We start from the raw sequence: 20,963 nt of genomic DNA, 5'->3' as shown, positions 1-20,963 counted from the left end.
TATTCAGGCGAACAGTTTTTATGTCGAAACAATCGAGTAAACCAGCTGAAAGAATTATATCATATTCGATATATGCTTAGATTCAATTAAGAACGGTTTGCTAGAAATGTTCATTGGTCGATAACAAATGGATTAGGTTGAAACGATCAACCTGCACAGGTCACACATACATGGCCATTCGTACGTTAATATTTACTAATATTTTTTTATGGTTTTTAAATCATCAAGGTGATTTTTAGTCTTCCCTGTTTACATATGAGTACACCGTGGAAACTTGCCTACATAATAAATGATTATAACTTGTAACATTACTCACCATGGTAACCGGACTAATGGACCCAAAACTCCGGATGTACAGTTCACAGTGAACAGTTGTTGCGTTATCTGTGAACATAATAATATATGCACGTTAATAATATTAAAACATGACATATACTGCGTTAGGTTTACATGTTGTATGTTATTCAACAAGTCCCGGCAATTGACCGTCATAGATAATGCGCTGTCAGCTCATGAATGAAACCTACTTAAGCACATAAAACCCGGGCTTTGGGTAAGCGACAATAAAAGGGCTGAACAATTTTCAAAAATGTTTGACAAGCATTTGCCTAATAAAATAATATAGGTAACTTTCGAGACCCGGATTACTCTAGGCTTAGCCATATACTCTGCGATGCTTAGCGCGTTATAACCTTTATGAAATTATTCAACACTTAATTTGACTAAACCCGCTTTAATATCGCCACAGTGCCAAATGTCACAGTATACATATATTAAGCGCAGGGTTTGTACGTGTCACTTTCGATTAATACAACACAACCAAAAATGTCCATTAACGTTAAACGCGAGTAGGTCTCGATTAACATTTGGTCCATTAAAAGAGCCCTGGATCAGAAGATTTGCAAAACGAGCATTTCTGTCTCAATAGAAATAAATTTAATTACTATTAAAATGAGCGACAAAAAATACCATTTTCTGATAGGGGTTTAAAAAAAAATGGCATGCCTAACATACTTAATAGTGTAGGCAAGCTACAGTTTCAACTATTGTTGACAAACAGTAGTGACGCAAAAATGTCACGAATTTTCTACCAGTCTAAGCTGAACGTTATCATGTCAATAACGTACACAACTCGGCTGGTCGTTTGGCAAAGTAAATAGCTACGGTTGTATGTAGTCTATATCATATTGTTATTGTACAAATGTCGGTTGTATACAATAAAACCAAATCGAGTATCTCTCGTGTATGTGTAACGTACACTTTAATAACATGTGCATATATTATGTAAGTACACCAGTACACACATTGAGCACACATCCAACCCATCTATACGCATTTGAGTCTAGACAAACGACTTTAAAGTGCGACCATAAAGATGCAGCAGGTGAGATACGCGTCCCGAGACGATATTACTTTATATTTCATCCCCGGAGCCGTTATAATATTTTCTTATTAGGTCCTCGGTGACGGTTAACTGTAAATCATAACCGCTGATGTTATCGTCATCCAGACCGTCTTGCACGAGGCCGTTGTTGGTTTTCGTCCGCTGGTCCAATTCGATTTCCATCCCGTTTCGTTTTACTCTGGTGCGCTCATACGCTTCCCAGGGCCGCGATTTCCTCGGGGAAATAAATCTGTTCTTCCCCTTTCTTCCCTTTCTGTCTTACCTACCCTACGTTTGCCCGTCCGAGTCACCGTGATATTGTTATCGCTGCGGCGCCCGCGGTCTCCCGACCAGAAAAATGCGCATCTATTCGTTTCGATGTACAACACCACGTCTAACCCGAAACGAGTGAAAACCGTACACGCCAGAAAATTGGTTACAACTGGAAATTGTTTATCAAATTTTGTTTTATTTTATCGAGAAAATCCAGCCGTTAGGTCGGGGCCATCTCGCGACGGATAGGACTCAAGTACTTGGGAGTTGCCATAACTAAAATGGTTAAAAATCACTAAAAAAAAATACATTTTTGGCTCAATAAAGTACTATTAAGTTGCGATTTCCGATCGACAGACTTGCTGCTTGAAGAAATCTAGACACACAAAAAAAAAGTCAACTCCGCACCGAGGCTAAACTGGACAAAGGTGTTTTTTTTTCCCGTTTAATTATCGAGTTCAGAATAATCCACTGAACGTTTACTAGACTAGACGATTGCATAATACCGCATAAAAATCACTTAACATCATAAAAAAACCGTTTTTTTTCTTTAATAGGTTGCATTTGATTAGGGTTGATCACCTGTCTATATCGAAATCAACAACACAATGAAAATACTTTTCAGATACCTGTTGAATGTCGATTCGTTCACACGTAGCTACCTGGAAATGTATCTACTTCGGTAATCGTGTATTTTTTTAGCTTTTGAGAAAACTGTAAATCTTTTTCTAGTATTTTTTTTTTGAAAAAATGTTTTTCTTATAATGTTATTTTACAATATTATTAAAATCACTAAATATTTATACCGTTTTTTAGTATTTTTCAGAGTTCAATCGACTTTTGAAACTTAAAATCAGTTTGATAACCAGTTTTGGATAATTACTTTTAAAGTTACTTGTAATACTAATTGATCCAACGCCGGTTATGGACCAATCAAAATTGCCCACATATTATTTCTAATTTAAAAAGATCATTAAACGTATAAGTTACCATTTAAAAATATATACAATTTGGGCCAACTATATAAGTATGAAAAAAAAAATCATTTTAAAAATGTCTAATATCTTTTACGATAATATTGACTGGGTCATAGCTGTTAACCAATCTGCCTGTATGTACTCTAGCGGGGGTCCGCATTGCGTCTGAATACAGCAATATAAATCTACTGGCCGGACTATAATAACAATGTCCCAGCACTATAACCACAGGGATCTGTGTGATTTTCTGCCGGTGACGTACGATGGGGCATATATAACTCCATGGCCATATAATACACACGGTCGTAAATCGAACTATGAGAGAGAAAAAAACAAATTGTAAGCTATTTTTCAATGGCTTCGTTTTAACGACAGTTGAGCGACCTAAAACAACACTGTTTGCCGGCCAAGCGACCGCGATTTAGATACATATATTAATAATGGCACTCTAAAGTGGATAGGTATGTATCGACGGAGAGTCTTTCGGTTGTAAACGCACTTACAGTATTCTATATTGGCTATTGAACATAATAATAATAATAATATCAAGATGATGACTACGACACCCCACTACAAGGGTTTTTCTCGATTGGAAATGCCAATTTAAAACCACTGGAAGAAATAAAATCCGCCTAAGAGGACACCTCACCTATTGACAAATAGCTCTTACGAAATGGGCCTGATAAAGACGGTTATTACAATTATCAGTACAATTTATTGGTAGCTAATTACCTGAGCAGTTACTCAAGTTAAGAACATTTAAAAAACATGCAGTGAATAGAATGGAAATTAAAATAAATAAACATTTTACTGTATAATGTTACATAACATTTATGTAACACTCTTTTGTGTATTATACCCAACAAAAACACTTCGTTAACTCGGTGGAAATGGTCGTTAAGAAGAAAAAAAAATAAGTGTTTCAACATAAGCCTTAAAATACGTGATAATATAATATAGTAACAAAGTAAATACCATGATGTAATATATATATATGTATTATTCATCGTTGCCAACAAATACAAATCTGTCTGCATATTTTAAACCAGACATGGAAAAATGTAAATTCAGTTTACTCGGCCGGAAGTCGAAATTTGTTTTCCTACTTCCGGCCTAGTAAATGTAGCACTTGTTATAGTAGGAAAACTGTAGCAGTAAAACAAATAGCTTTGTATTTTGTTATTAGCTTTTTATTTGATGTTTAAAAGGTTATCGAACCGTACGCTAATACAGACAGTATTAAATTCGTATGCAATTACAATTAAGCCTCTTAACATAAGTTTAGCGTATGACCTGACTGTATACAGTGCAGAGGATACTCTTGAATCTACTCTCATCGTATGCTGCTTATTTTAATACTTTAAGTTAATAACTATAATGAACCGTATAAATAAATACTTTACCCCGATTAGTCAGTATGCAAACTAGCAAAGAGGCTTATTGAACAGTAAACTATGGAGTCACGTTTTAGGTACGTCCAACATTGGTGTCTCACTCCCCTGTCAAGTTTTGAATTTGTCTCCAGGTTTCAGGAATATTTTCCCAAGGAGCCGGCAACCCTATTCTGTACATTACTTCCAAAACCGACCGACCGAACCGTTGACTTTGTTTGAGAAACAGTTTCTCACAGTAAAAACGGGACAAATTCATTTTCGAAAGTCGCATAACATGACAGGCCGAGTTGTGATGAACGTCAAAGAAACACAACCATCGCAGTTTATATTTTATTAAATCAACGAGCGAGTCTACACCGCTCCGAGTGAGATCAAAGCATATTTTTTCCATGTCAAAGTCTACTGTTTTCATCTGGGTACAATTGATCCGAAGGTTTTCCCCTTGACTTGGCTGGAAATATTCGTGTGATACCCGAGAAACCACCTCTCGGCTCGGTTTCTTATTAATACCACCTATAGAATTCCAAGGAACTGTCTGGCGCTGTGTGTTTCACAATGTCTTTCGGTAAAATTATGTTTGAAAAAAATATTTTTAAAACGAACGGTTCAATAGTTAATGGTGTCACACGTGAAAAAATGCACTGATCGACCTAAAAAATTCATAACTTTTTTCTCCCCTGGGAAAACCATTATACCGACAACGTACCTATGCTATTTTCAAAATTTCATACAGTTCATATTATGTCACCGTGCAGTTTTCATCTGCACTTTAATGTTTTGCAGCCACTAGTGATATATATATATATATATATATATATATATAAAAAAAATATCAGAGGTTATTTAATTTTTAAACGGAAAAATGCGGTTTCTATTGATGCATAGTAATGCGTTCACGAATAAACAAAATCAATGCCATTTTCACACTAATTTTTTAACGGCTGTTGATAATAAGACTACAAAATAGAGACTAGAGCATACTTAAATGTCATTAAAACACCTAATGAAAACCCGTGAGTAGCACCTCCCTTATGTTAAACCATTGGTACGATTCCTATATCAGTTAAACATTTATTAACCGAATATAGAAAATATAAAGGAGAAGACACGAACATTCCAGATGCCATAAGTTCTCGGTCAAAATCTACCCACAGCCAAAACACTTTAACTATTAGAAGACGCATAATTGCATTAAATACGGCGGCTTTGTAAATTAGCAAAAGTTGGGTAGAAACAATTATTAAATCTGAAAGTGATTTAAGCACAATAAGAACCGTTTTTTTTTTGAAACCAAACATATGGTCTAAATTAGCAAAGCGTTTTAAAAGTTTAAAAGTCATATATCCCCTTCCCCCCTCTCATTTAAAGCCTGAAGGAGTGTTTTTTTTTTTCTTTTACCCGCCTCGCCTTTACCCGTCAGGACCAATCGGTCCAGTATTAAAAATGTTTCAGTGGGTAGCAGACACAATAAAAAGTTCCTAATTTCTAATTTTTATACTGAGAGAGTAATTGCATTTGGATAGGTCACACTGACCTCGTGGGGCTTTTGGCACGCGTCCGGTTGCATTAATTCTCGTGAAATCTATTTAAAAATTATGGATAAATGCGACCCGTGTTTGAAGTTCATTAAGTAATTATTACCAGTGGGTAAATCGGCAGTTTCCACTTTAACACACAATGTCCATTAGGGTTTCGCGTTGCGGTGCAAGCGGGGTTGGTCGATGTGATTGAAGAACATGATAAAAAATGCTATTTTGCCTTTTACCAGCAATGTTGACACATATTTTCACTCAATGAAATATCCAATACAAACATTCCGGCAGTGGAAAGAATAATATTTTTGATTTCCTGTTGGTTTAATACACGCACTCGTACCGGAACTAATTGAAACCATGCCCTCGTTCCATAATCATTCTATAAACAACATGTTTTTGTTATGTCAGGCCTACTCTTAATAGATTTATTAACTGCGTGAAATGTGTTCGGTGATAATGGAAGGTCACGTCAAAAAAAAAAAATACATGAAAATTCATTAACAACACTCTTGAGTGGTTCAACTTAACAATGAATAGAGGCGCCGACGTTTGATTAAGGTCCTCTACCTGTCCGCGTCATACCCTTATTCTCATTGCTCTGTACTACTTAAAAAAAAAAACTTCTTATATTTTCTAAATTTCTTTCTAACATGACCAAACCATTCGATTTATTGTGCCTAGGTTTTCCTTCTGTCCCAGTTAGTCACTTTCCTGTCATCTTTCTTGTACAATGTCGTCACAACACTCCTTTTCATTGCCACAACATTGTGTTCTTTAACTGTTTCGTTCCATTGCTAAAAAAATATATATTTTTCCGGATCATCGTTCATCAATTTTCTTTTGCACAAGCAGTACAACAGCTGATCTCGACCACTGGAATATCCCAATTCTATTATCACCACACTCTCTTCGTCGTTTTGCCCAAATGTAATCGTTTTTCGACACTTAACAAGCAACTCAAACACCTGCGTGTGATTTTACAATTCTGCCTTTGATAAGATTGACAGTTTCCCCTATTAAGCACCTCCGCCGTCTTAAAGTATGGTTCTCTGTAGGTAATTATTCGGGTTAACGTCGACGGTTTATTGTGTACATATAATTTGACATTTAACTTCGGCGCCACTCGACGTATACAAACCACTGTGTCGTCCTACACGGTACGGTAGGATTTATTCCACAATGCACCATATCCGTCTCTGTATAACAACGATAACAGTAATAATAATTCAACCGGATGAACCCAATGCATAACGACACGACCGTCTGTCCCCGCCACCGTGGTGGAGACTCATTTTGAAACTACCATTGTTCCATTTATTATTTTGACACAATTACACCGTACTGTCTTGTTTTGTTATTGTGGGCCGTTAGTTTGTGTAGACTAACCTCGTCAGTCTACGCCTTAAACCGCTTGACCGTTCTATCTCCAAGAGAGCCAAATTAGACTAAAGGTAGATCTAGTGTGGGACTATAATAGCATACACAATTTTCTCAAAAACAGACCTTGAACAATCTAGGGACGTAAGGCTTTTAATCGATAGCGATTTTTTATTAAAGCATATTAATGATTCCGATTAACACGTGTTATTGAGCCGAAAACATATTCTAAAAGATGGACAATTTCTGGGACTTGCTAAAAAATGGCCATCTACTACACAAAAATAATACACATTTATGCAATTGAATCCTGAACTCATTGTAAACGCAATAGGTATTGCCATAAAATAATCCCACGGATTACAAGTCTATATTAAACTCGTTATCAATAATTAACTATTATCGATTTTAAGATTGTAATAAACCTTTACACACATATATATATATATATATAGAATATGACTGGCGCTATGTACGTGCCAACACCGTGATCCAAATTGATATTAACGGATTTTACAAGTATCTCACAAGTGGGGTAAAATATTTCTTGTGTGGTTGAAACATCTTTAGCATGGCAAAATACAAAACAGCTCAATTTTAATGCAAAAATTCAAAAAAATATATATATTTATAATTTACTCAATGCTTTGAACTTAGATATTGAAAATTTCAGGAAGAATTGTTTGAAAAAAATCAATTGCATAGCAACGTATTATATTGCAGTGACAGCAATCATATTTTATATTATCTTGCTTAGACTAAAGAGTTGAAAGATTACATGCATTTATAGTATCTATATTTATCTATTGCCTTCCTTTCATTTTTCCAAATTTTCTAGGAAATTTAAACTATTTTTTAACTCTAATTGTGCTCTAATCCTTTCCCGTCCAATTCAGCCATTTAGCTCTAAAATTTCCTAAAAAATAATTCCAAATTTAACTCCAAAAGAATTGTATGCATTTTGCTCGAAATTACCATTGACGAATTAACTAAGCCGACTGACAGATTTCTACTGTGCTTCATGTTTAGTCCATACATTTTTTCGGTGTTTAATAACAGTTCTAATGATAATGAACTTTTTGTTCATTATCAGATTAGATAACCTTGCAAAACGGTCAACAATATGTTACCTATTCAAAGAAAATCAAATTTTACATTACAGTAGTATACACAAACTAATTATAACCCTACAAAAATAATAATGGCAAGACTTGTTGTGTCGAACGAATATAATTTACTGGTTTGACAATTTTTATTTTTGTTTCTAGATCAATCGATGTCGTTGTTTTGACAGTCATATAAAAAAATATATTATCGGTTAGTATACATTGAAAGGCTCTCCGTGTGTTCATATATACTTAGAGCACCATTACTGGAGTACTTGCTATGTATATGTAAGTCAAAAACTTTACACCGTTAATTACTCACGGGAATTGTGTGCCCGTCGTATGTGTTTGAAAATTTCAAGTGTGATGTTCGGAAATTTGATTAAACTCCTCTCTTGTCGTTTTCTGAGTTTCAATTAAAGTTGCTCGGCCTAAGTGCGGCACTGCTAATGAAAACCTCGACGAATGAGAATAATAATTTACGCATAAGCACCGTGTAACAGCTAGCTAACGCCGGCCTAGTTCATTATACATGGATGTTGTTATTTCTACATTTGTATATTTTGCCACCGCGAAATGTTTCAAACGGTAAACCACCGGGTTCGGATAATTACAGCTATGCTAGTGCGCAATAATAAACGTACAACAAAAGCTCTGGGCAAGTTACTCGAACACAAACGGAGCACAAAGTACAAATGTATCCACAAAAACAAACAACCGCGTTCAATTTTGATCTCGCTGTGTTAATCTATTACCGAGTAAAATCGAATTTTGTTTTTTTGAATTAGGTTATTTCCAATAAATGTAAAGAATATACTCGCAAATTTTTCCCCTTTAAAATCCAACACAAATTTGAAAAAAAATCCAACGATAATAAAACTGATAACAATTTTAAATGCATGTCATTTTTTAATTAACACACAATGTTGTAAAATATATTTATTTTTTAAAACTGATAAAAAAAATGAAGAAGCTGATTCTGTATCTATTGTAATTTTGATAACAGAAATATAATTATATGTTCTACTTCATAATTTACAAAACCCGATAAAGATCATTCAGATTGTAATATTAGTGTTTTCATGTAAACATTTTTTTTTTTGTTAAATGTCAATTGTTACTTTATTTTGTGTTTTATTCTTATTAAAAAGCTAAAAAGTTTGAAAGCTTTGAAGTTTGTAGACACAATCCTGATAACCAAATAACTAAAAGACTGAGATAGTCAGAAAAAAAGTATCTGTGATTGAACTTTGTTTTAAAAATATATAAGAAATTAGTACCTACAAGACATATTAAACTATTTATTTACTTTTAATTTTGAAGTTATAGCTGTCATATTTTTTTGTATTATGAATTGCGACTTGTTACTTGTAACTATTTCTAGTGAGTTTGGTAATCAGTAAAAATAAGTATTTACCCAGAATCCAAAATGTATACTTGATTACCAATTTGATGTTTCTTTGAACTCTTCAAAAGTGTTAACAAATATTTAATAGTAATACACATTTTACAGCAAAAGTTAATAATATCAAACACTTTATTATAGATTAACGTGATCAATGTTATTCGTATGAAATCCAATGATCCGACTGGCTGCTGTGTCACAATTAATGTTGTTCGGTTGGTTTGGTGACGGGGATGGAAGATAGTAAAGATGCATCACACCCCTTGGCTTTCGCTTTCCAATTCGGGTGCATTGTACCAATAGTTAAAAAGATTAGAGAGCTGTTCAATCGTCACGTCAGTGAAACTAAAGGTTTGTATTAAACCCCCCCGGGATAAAGTATTTATTTGTCGGCAAAGTCATTTTTTATCGAACAACCGTTTTATATAACCTAACCGGCCGGTCTTAAACAAATGGACATAGTTAAAATGCCTTCTAGGCCAATTTTCGCCGAATACCGCCTATTCGTTATCCGCCTAATAAATTGCCGAGGCCGGAAATTTATCTCTTAATAAAAAAAAAAAAAAACAAAAAAGAAAACGATTCGTTTAATGTGTTTTAATTTAGAGATAATGTGTTTGTGTCATAAAATATCGGCGAAACCGCGCAACGGTTTGGGCAATAAATTATGGTTAATTACTAATCAAGGTGACCCCCAAGGGTCGGCGCACAAGACAAAATAATTATCTCATTTCACTGCACGCTACTAAGGTCCTAAGTACACAACAACATCTTACGGTGAAAAAGTTTTTGTGTTATTTATGTAGGCAAAACTAGATTAAATAACAACACAGCTCAAATCTACCGCCAGTATAATCATTCGTCGGACAACCAATTAAAGATTAGAGGGAGAGTGAGATTAATAATTCAAATAATTTACAAAGCGAAGGACAAAACTGTGTCAAACAAATAATAATATTATTATTTTATGATCCCGTCAACTTGATATGGCCAAAGTGTGTGCGTCATGACATCAAAGCAATTACAGTCAAGCCATCAAGGTCCTGTCGCCATACATTTCAATGTGATCTCAACCTGGAATAATATTTCCCATACACGTGGCAGCTTTGTAAATCCGACACAACGAGGAGAATAAATGAAATAATAAAATATATATTTTTTTTCACAATTTAAGCAGCATTGCTATACACAAATCAGTTGAATTTATTCGCCATCAATACAATAACGTGCATATTAATCTTAAAACACAAACCTTCTATTGGTTTCTTGAGTAATTTATTGTAATTTATTCCAGTACTTTATGTAAACCTATCTTGTAGTGTTGTACATTCTAGAATCTCGACATTTCTGTTTGTACAGTAATATGCATATCCCATTTACCTTAAACAATTAAATTATGCATATCTCGAGGCAACCATTACCGAGTAGGTACTCTCCCTGTGATTAACGGTCTATTCCAGTCCGATGTTCGACGTTAGATTACACCACCGATTTATTATTATGTTAACAAAGTTGTGCTGAGTAGACCAAAGTATATAATAGCGCACAGAATTGGGATATTGTGAAACGTCTGAATAGTCAGCGCAGACAACATTGTCTGTGAATACATCAAACAGAAAACTATTGGGTCACATTTTTGACGTGTCTCCACATTAGAAAGTCACTACCCAAGTCAAGTGTACTTGGCAAGCGTCAGAGAAATTACTGCAAAATTGGATATTGAAAAAGTGATTATATTGATACTTTTTTTTTCCAATTGGCAAATAATGTGTATTGTGTATGACGTTTGCGTTTTGGCCACGCCGAATGAATAACAAATATTATAACGATTTGCATATAGTGTTTACCGACGTCTTCGGTTTGATTGATGCGACTGTACTTGCGGTTGGGTACAGAGAACATAAAACGGTACCTACCACCGCAAGGAGAATAAAGGCGTGCAGAACTATTATGGGAAAATTGAAATACCTGAAGTTTAAAGATAAGGCGGGAAGTCAAACGGGCATGATAAAGCGTGAGCAATCAATCAGCCCGAAGACATACAGTCGATTATTTTCGTACAACGTTATTTGCTGTCTTTAGTGCAAATATAAAGCGGCGACATTTTAATAAAGTCGAAAATAATTGGCACGGAATTGGATATTGTTATTATTTAGCTTATGATTTTTATCTGTTATTTTTTTTTTTTCATTTATTTTTTTTCACTGAATCATCCAAGAGTAAAAAAAAAATTAGCCATTGCCGTTACAAATATTTAATAATAATATTCATTTAACAAGTCGTCGAGCGGACTCCAAGGCGTACAGCTGGTATGGTGTTGTTTTATTAAGTTTTTAAAGATAAAAAGGTTTTACAAAAAATGTATTTATATATAAATTATACTATAACAGAGAAAGCCATTTTTTTTTTTGTAATGTAACAAAAGAAATGTGAATTCCATAATTTCAATTTGGATTTATTGAAAACAGACGTTAAAAATAAATTAAAACGTGGGCCAAGTAGGCTTTAGAACGTGGAGTTTGTACTATCATTTAATACTTAAAAATTTTGGGTTTATGTGTGTCCGAAATTAAGCGTTAAAACCTACACAAATATCAGCATGATACATTTTTTTCATAATAAAAAATATAATTGATTTTTACTCATTTTTTTTGGAGAAATAATTGCAAAATAATCTCATTTAATTTTCCAAGTACTAGAAAAGAGATAAATATTTAAACATTATAAAAACCATTTTCGAAAAGGTTAAAGATTAACTGCAATACTGTAGCCATTATTTTCCAAAAAAAAAAATAAAAAATGAGAAGCTATGTTAAATGGTATATACACGTGTTTAAAGTCTATTTAAATGTCTTAAGCTTAAAAAAATTATTGTACCTATTTTTCTTTGCGGTTGAGTTAGTTTCGATAAATTTGATATTAAAATTTCAAGTTGAGGCACATAATGAATGTGGAATTCGCAAATTTCTAAGCCCCTTAGAGGGGTTTCACTGTTAATATTAGCTAATTACATTCTTTGGGTGCAGTGAAATTTAATATTATATATTAAAACTTTAGCCAAGTCGGCGTGAGAGCAGACTGAATATAGTTGGACCGTTGGAAAAAAAAACTGTCAGCTACAATCGATATTCCCAAGAGACACTGCATTAACAGTTATATTAAATGTACTTTGAAAACGACAGTGATGTCTAAAAGGCGAGGAGAAACTGAACACTTTTTGACGGAATTGTTCTGGTGGGTAAACGGAATTTCAAATCGTTTCCGGTATCGTTTCGACGACGTGGAAATCAATAGGCTCGTAAGTCTAAGACTTAGACGTTAGTTTAAATGCGAAACCGAAAAGGTATTGTTTTTACAATGATGTGTTTTGTAGAAACCACAGTATAAATCTATGGATCGTCGCTTGAGATAAAAAAGCCAATGTCAATTTTGGCAAAAATGAGACAACAATACTGTAAAATGTGAATGGAACTAAAATCCGGCATTGACATAACACAAATATTATGTAAACAACTAGTTTTCATTAGTCTGCTATTTCGTTTTAGACAAACGAGTAACAGCTGTTATTAGTATGTCGTACAAACAAAATGGGTTAGCCACATTATATGGAAACCATTTTGTACTTCGCATACCTGTCTCGACATTCTTTTAAAACGTTTAGCTTGTCACGTCAACAATATGTTGCACTTAAACTCCATATTTTATTATAGTCCGGGTATGTTTTTTTTATACTTCTAGTTCCAAAATTGAACCAACCGATGTGGCAAAGAAATAAATGTGTTCAAAACGAATGTAAAACGTTACAATGTCGCTACAATTTTTTGGACAGCACTTAATTGAAATTTTCAGGTTTTTAATGTACCAAAATCTGAATTTGCCCCCCCACATACACTGGTTTGCATAGGATTTTGCACAGTAAAGGAGTGTTTCTATATTATTATCATTATTGTTATACAGTTATATAGAGATACATATATAGTGCCCAGAGACAAAATCCGGCAAGGCGTTACTCGTGCCCTTTAAGTCTAAAACTTTCCCATATTTTCATTCTAAAAAATAATTCTAGCTGAAGTTCCACTCAGATCTGCTCTCTGAAACCATTTTTTATGATTTTATAGACTATGGTTAATATCTAATGAATATTGTATACTGATAAGACTATTTCAAAACAAGTTGGAGCATATTTTTCTCGATTTTGAAGGTGGATTAGATGAAGATTAAATTGGTTCGACGGTTTAGGACATATGGCGATAGTAAAGTGAAAAACGCATCACTGTAAAATTAATATCATCGAAGCTAAAAAAAACCCTTAAAAATACCAATATTATAAACCAATCGAATATTTCTTAAAAATTCTATCCAGCCCATAGAGAATAATATATGAGTGTATAATGTATATTCTTCAAAACTAGAGCTAATATGAACAAACTGATAATTTACTGAGCGTACAAATAATATTACTAAACACTTTTATTAGTTCTAATAAGCAGGTCGGGGGAAGTTATTTTTGCCGTCGTTATCTTAGATTATTATTTCTACTTCTCGAATGATTCATTTTTTTTCGCCATAAGATCTATGGCATCATTAAAAGTACGTAAAAGACAAAAGCGAATTCTTAGAAGTATAATTATCAACGATTTTCAAAATACAAAGCGAAAAAATAAAGTGTTTTTCGTTTAACGACGATTTTTTTCTTAATTAAAAAATAACTGTTCTTTATTGTTAAATAAAGAAACGGGCATGGGTACACCTTAAAAGTGTCACCGTTAATTACAACAAAATAATAATTGCAAGACAGTCGCCTTGTCTTGGCTGTTCACGATGATATAACGAACGATTATCAAATGAGTTTTAAACGGAACTAATTTAAATTGGGTGTAGTTAAAAATAATTTGTATAGAACAACACATTTTTTTTCCTTTCAGCATCATTCTCAGTAATATTAGTTTCTCTTAAAACCGCTTAAATTCATCGTTTTTTTACACAGTTTACAGTCCATCCATACGGTCTGAAGGATCTTAAGTACAATACTACTGTTTATAGTATTCCAGGTAACGTTAGGTCCTTACAAATTCACTTTAAATGTTTCCCCTCATTACACACAACACATAGCGAATCTCTCATTCATGCTATTGTAATGATCGTGGCACGTGCATCTAATTATTTACACAACTTGTGTACTTGTTTAAACCAGGACTTACTAACATTTAGCATTTAAGTTTTCCTTGTCCCGTTGACGTTAATATTTGTATGTAACAAACAACAAGGAAATACGTAGATTTTGTATTCTTTTAACTAATTTACATATTATTACTAAAATAATATAACCCTTTAGAAAAGTTGTGTCGTTGTTCAATTCTAGTGGAGCTAACTCGTGTGTGTACAACAATTTGAATCGTTATTGTCTTTATTATTGAACCAAATCGAATTTGTGCACTTATTGTACAATAAAGATAAAGTGTTTAATTTTTCAATGTATAATATTTACCTACCTACCGTACAAAAAAGGTATTAAATGTTTTGGACATTTGCTTCACTACAATATCGGCCATTGTGATTCAATGACCATTCCACGACATCAAAACGAGGAAATCCTCTCTCGAATTCCCTGAATATTCTACGTGATACTATTATCTTTGAAATTGAATCCGAGCTCGTTGCCAAAAGATTATCCCAGCTGTGTTGTAAACCGTTTATTTTTTTCCAATCAGACTGGTTTCTTAATTTTACCACGTCATACGGATACCACGGATAAAAGCACCCCCCCCCCCCTTGCGTACTTAAATATGTATTTTTATGTTAATTTTTTTTTATTATAACATATTTGAATATATATATATTTTACTATGATAACAGATGTATGTCTATGACTATTGCTTATATGTATATTATGAAGTGAACATTCCTTTTTAACCCCTCCTCTTTTTTCATTCCTAGTCAGGATTTCGATCATCGCCATTAATCAGAAATCGATTTAGCGGTTTAAGATGTATAGTCAAAAAAAAAGCTCTTTAGCTCTCAGCTGCGCGTCGAAGCTAAAATCGGTATAATGTAAAAAACAAGTTAGGTTAGGTTACAAGTAAGTGTGTACACTTCATTGGTTCCATAAAACGCGTTCTTGCGCGGGTTTTCCCCAAGACCGCGGGTAGAATTAATACTAGTAAAGCGAGTGGACCATAAATAACGAGCCGAGGAGAGCTGTAAATCTCTATATAAAATATATTTCTCGGTACACTTAAATGCGGTTCGGTAACACAGGAGGTTGTACACCGCGGAGAAGCCCTTTTACCAAAATTGTGTAACGTCTGTTTTGGCGTACTCGCCCGGAAGAAAAACAGCTCTTCAAGTTTCACCTCTCTTAAATTTGAAAAAAAACAACAAAAAACCGCTTACCCATGTTATTTATATGCGGAAAAAAAACTTCAAACTTTAAATATTTTACCGTTACACAACGCCCTAACGCGGCGGCAGGTATTTAAAATGCGTTTAAAAAAAAATTTATCAAGTTTATTTTTGCTGTTATATTAAATATTAATCAAGTAGGTAATCACGCCATCCTCTCTTACCATCGACCTTAGCAATTTTTGTAAACAGAAAACAAAAAAATAAGCATTTACAATATTTTCATAGCCGTTTTGTGGATATAATCAATATTTTTAAATTCAAAAGCATAATATTACATGATAATTTTAACGTTACTTTTTAACTACGTCTTGAGCTCAGTAACAATTATCCACACTAAAATATTGCTTAATATAATGATTGGTGGAAAAATCTTTTAAAATAGAATATTGACTAATCTATCCGTTGAAAATTGAAGGTGTACTTTTTAAAAGGTTTTTTTTAGTTTATTCTTTACTACTTATACGAAATGTGTTTTATGGTTGGATATATTTTCCTGTAGTCTTATTCTTAATAATTACTTTAATAATCTATTTCTCTGCATTCATTTAGTGTTCTAGTTTATTTTTATATTCCCTTACATAGTTTTGTATTTTAATAACGTTCTATTTCACAAGTATTCACATTAACAAAAAATGTTTGGATAACTGTTTTGAAAATGAAGTACAGATTTTCACGAACCCAACCGGAAACCCAAAAAAAAGGCCAAGGCTTAGGTACCTTCAAATATTATCATGTTTATGTCTATGGACGGTAAAAAGGTCGTTCGACTTGTTCCATGAAAAATTAAAAAATACTTAAAGTTTTTTTTTCCATCAATAAAACCTATATAGGATACCGAAATGGTTGATATCGCGGTGATAGGAACGAACACGTGTATAAACATTTTTTTTCTCGCCGAATACTGTTTACGCATTGCTTCCCTTGCTTAACACCTCACATTTCTTCCGGTTATCTTTTTATTGCCGTCCAAAAGGGCGACATTACCACCGAGATTTATCGAAAAATGCAAAAGTCTACCCCCCGTGTTGATTATACCGGAAATCTTAGAAATCTTAGGAGATTCAGTGTTTTTTAAATTATTATTTTTGCGCTTTTACAGTTAACACTTGACAGGCAATATTGTATAAAACGTCACCGCGTTACCGTACAATAATATAGATAAATATCAGCTATAGTTGCTTGGCAATTGTTGTTGGATAAAAAGTTTTCTGACTATAGTCGGTAATAATTTATTTATTTACCACTATTTTTTTTATCATTACTACTCGACAACAATACGGCATGTTTTTGCTTAAAACAGTTTATTATTTTAATTATTCGTGAGTTTAAACTAAGCGTTTTCGCAAAGAAGTGGACTGAAAAATACTAGAAAAATTTGTCTGGAGAAAAACGCGGTCAATATATGCATAGTACCTGAGCACTCTAAGGTAGGAAAAAACTACATAAATACTAATAGCCAAAATAGCTTTAACTCATAGAAAAAAATTGCATCCGTTAGCAATTATAATACCCTGAAGCTTGTACGAATTAACTTTGCTTAAATATTGCCTATATTATACTCCTTAAAAACCACCCACTATCAATGACAGAGAGGGCCAAAACCTCCCTCGTTGATCAAGATTTTTTAAAATGTTTTATTTAAAGTAAATTTCATAAATAATTTATATACTGGGTAAATAAATAAATAACATACACGAATAGTTTATTTACGCAATGCTATTTAATATATATTACATTATATTTTATTTTATTGTGTATTTTTTCGATTTATATTGTATTACAGTTAGGTTAGGTAATCTAATTATGGATGTTGTGTTAAATAACGATAAACAACTTGCTTAGCGACGAACAAATCAGAATCGCCTGGACAATAAATAAACTATAATAAATATTTTTTGAATAACGTTCAGTTATTTTTTACAACTTTTTAAAATTTTTATTTGGTTTTTACTGTGATTTTTTATTAGAATAAAATAGGTCAAAAGAGATTAAAGAGATCAAAAGGATTATGCGGTTACCAAGATTTGAATGTATGTTTATATATTATTATTCATGTAGTAATTATTAAGTATTAAATAGGAAATTTGTTTAAGTACACAGCTATATATCGTAATAATTTAATACTTGTACGATTTTTAAGTGACTTAAATAGCGTTTTTTTTTTTAAATTACGGGTTTTCGATTCCCATCACTATAATTAAAACTCTTAATCTAAGTAAAATGTTTTGGTGAAAATTAAAAAAAAAAAACCGCTTAACTTTGACTTAAAATTGATTTCGGATTCCAGATTCCATTAGAACTAATCCGAAAGCAATTTATCTTTTTAGTGTTGTGTTTTATTTTTACATAATATATGTAACTTGAGTACACAGCTATAAATTGTAATAGTATTTAACACTTGCATGATCTTTAAGTGGCTTAAAAATCTTTTTTTTTTTTTATGAAAATACGGATTTTCCGATTGCTATCACTAGTTAGAATGTTGTCGGAATTGAATACTATTAATATATAGTTATTACGTTTAATTTTTTGCACTGGCTTAGGATAAATTACAACTTATCAATAATATATTATTATTTGATCGTTGTGCACGAGTAATATAATGTGCTTAGCGACAGAAAAAAGCAAAATCACCAAGTCGATAAATAAACAATAATCATTGTCTACGTTTTTCACTTTTACATCAACTCGAGCACTTTTCTTTCTGTTGAAACTCAATTATTTCTTTAAAAATTTTATTTTAATGTTTGTTTTTTATGACTTTTCAAATGGTTAACAGCGATGGAAACTCGAAAGGATTGCCAATTGTATTTACTGAGACGGCAGAATTTTGGAAAACTGTGCGGTGACTGTTGAAAAAATTTGTCGGCCAATTTCAATATACAGGTGTGTTTATAGTAATGCCATTCGAATAGTATTTATTATTTAGTATAAATTAGTAAAATATCCAAACAACATACAACTTTTTTATAATCTTTTAATATTATTTCATAATTTTAACAGTAATCTTACAAAAATTTTACAACAATTTTTACCGTTAAACTATTTATTGTTGTGACTTGTAGTAATATATGCATATAACATTCAAACATTTTTCGAGGTTTGGTGAGAAATGAATACAACATTTATGAAGTCGATACACAATTAAAACATTGTAGTGCTAATCTTAACCGGTCTAATTCTGTAAATACTATTTTAAGCACATTATTGTAAGCAAAACGCAATAATAATTAAACGTAATAATTTAATACTTGTTTGTTGTACTGGTTTGTTTTTATTAATGTTATTCAAATAGTTATTATTATTTAGTATAAATTGTAACGTTTTATATTTTTCACGGATAAAAAATCAGCAATTCAGACACCAGTCAACATTCGTTGTGATACCATAATACATCTTCAGAACCAGTTGGGCCCACGATGCGAGACCAGACAACAGTCGACAAATGTAATTAGGTATATCGCATATGTGCAGAATCAAACATGTAAACTTTCTATTTGTGTAAATTAATATAACTACAGATTCTGGCATAGTCGCGTGGGTGAAACCAATTATACCAAACACATTTGTCAGGTAATATACGTTTTACTTATTAATAATTAGTACGTAACATTGCACAATCAAATTATTCATTTACCATAAAAAATTAAGATTAAATATATATATTGTCAAGTAATAGACATATCAATAATTAACGCATAACAACCCTTGTTTTGTTTTACCCCTTTTCTAATTTTGGCCGTTGTGGACTTGTCTGACATTTGTATTACAGCTGATTGTTCTTTGTATATGCTATATATTATCCGTCTGTCTCTAATAACTCGTATTCGCGCATAAACTGTTTGTATTGTTCTTCTAAATGAGGATTAGTTTGCCATCTTTTCTCCATATTTAATAGTCGTCGCTTGGCTATTTTGTAAGACGGACCAAGGCCAATGTTTTTTGTGTCCTTGAACGGCAAGTGAACCACAAAACGCCCGCTTTCGTTCCTTTAAAAAGTTCTTTCAAACAGCTCCTTACATTTTTTCTCCTCCAGCGTTAAGGGAACTGTTACCTGAGTGTATCTTCAGACTCAAGGTTCTATAATTCATTGCTTTTTTCAGCCGTTGCTTTCTTGGGGAGAGTAATTATAATGTTTTTTTTTTTTTAAATCTTCTGGTACTTCTCCAGTTATCATCAGATAACCGGATCAGTTATCCAGATGTCATTAACCAATTTAAAAAATTCGTCTTGAATTTTTGTGCCTGCATTTCCAATCAGTTCTGTTGATATATCGTCTACACCTGGGGCTTTTCTAGTTTTCATCGTCTTAAGAACTTGGTTGAATTAGGTTCCCTTAGGATTGTTGCGCCTCGAGTATCTGCGTTACTCTCATTATTTAGGCAAAATAAAATAAGTAATATCATTCAATAAAAACTCAATCACCGACGACAATCGTTCTAGTATTTATCTGGAACGGTCTTCTTGTTCAACGCTCGATAGTCAACACACATCCTGTAGTCCCCGGTTTTAGTATGACGATACACAATTAAAAAATTGTAATGCTAATCTTAACCGGTCTCATTCTGAAAATACTATTTTAAGCACATTATTGTAAGCAAAATGCACTTTTACGCAGTGTAGTGTTAATGATAATTCACACAAGTTTAATGTTTGCCGATAATTGAATGAGAAAACTTCCTTCTATTTACCGCTTTTATAACGTTACCACGTTTGTTCGTCGTACATTATTAGTAAGTCACTAAGTAACAGATAAATCAAAATTGCCTAGACGATAAATAAACTGTAAACAATAACTATTCTATTTATTTTCACCTTAACCGAAAGATTTTTTTTCGTAACAAAGTTCAATGGTTTTTTCTTAAATTCGGTCATTTTTTTTGCTGTGACCATCTAAATGGAACAGTGATCGCAAAGATTAAGACCACAGAAATTCCCAGAAGTCGAAATAGATTGTGTTACTGAGACGGCAGAATTTTTGGAAACGGTGCGGTGACTTTTGAAAAAGCATTTGTCGACCAATTTCAATATACAGGTTTGTTTTTATTATTATGATTGAAATCTTCTTCTTTATCTTCGCCTTACACTCTCAACTACATGGGGTCGG

At 32.8% G+C, this 20,963-nt stretch overlaps 1 protein-coding gene across 1 annotated transcript in view; it reads right to left on the bottom strand.

Moving 5' to 3' along the window:
• LOC126832794 (glycine receptor subunit alpha-3-like) overlaps positions 1-20,963 on the bottom strand; it is a 127,250-nt gene that overhangs the window by 38,761 nt on the left and 67,526 nt on the right. The window contains exon 3 of the mRNA XM_050563747.1: positions 317-384. Within this exon, the coding sequence (XP_050419704.1) occupies positions 317-384 (68 nt within the window). The remainder of the gene's footprint in view (positions 1-316; positions 385-20,963) is intronic.

Source organism: Adelges cooleyi, unplaced genomic scaffold (assembly GCF_023614345.1).
Source record: "Adelges cooleyi isolate 19-005CV unplaced genomic scaffold, UGA_ACOO_1.1 ACOO_flye_CR_arks_rails_tigmint_CR_PRNA_167, whole genome shotgun sequence".
Lineage (NCBI taxonomy): Eukaryota > Metazoa > Arthropoda > Insecta > Hemiptera > Adelgidae > Adelges > Adelges cooleyi.
This window is presented reverse-complemented; position numbering and strand designations above follow the sequence as displayed.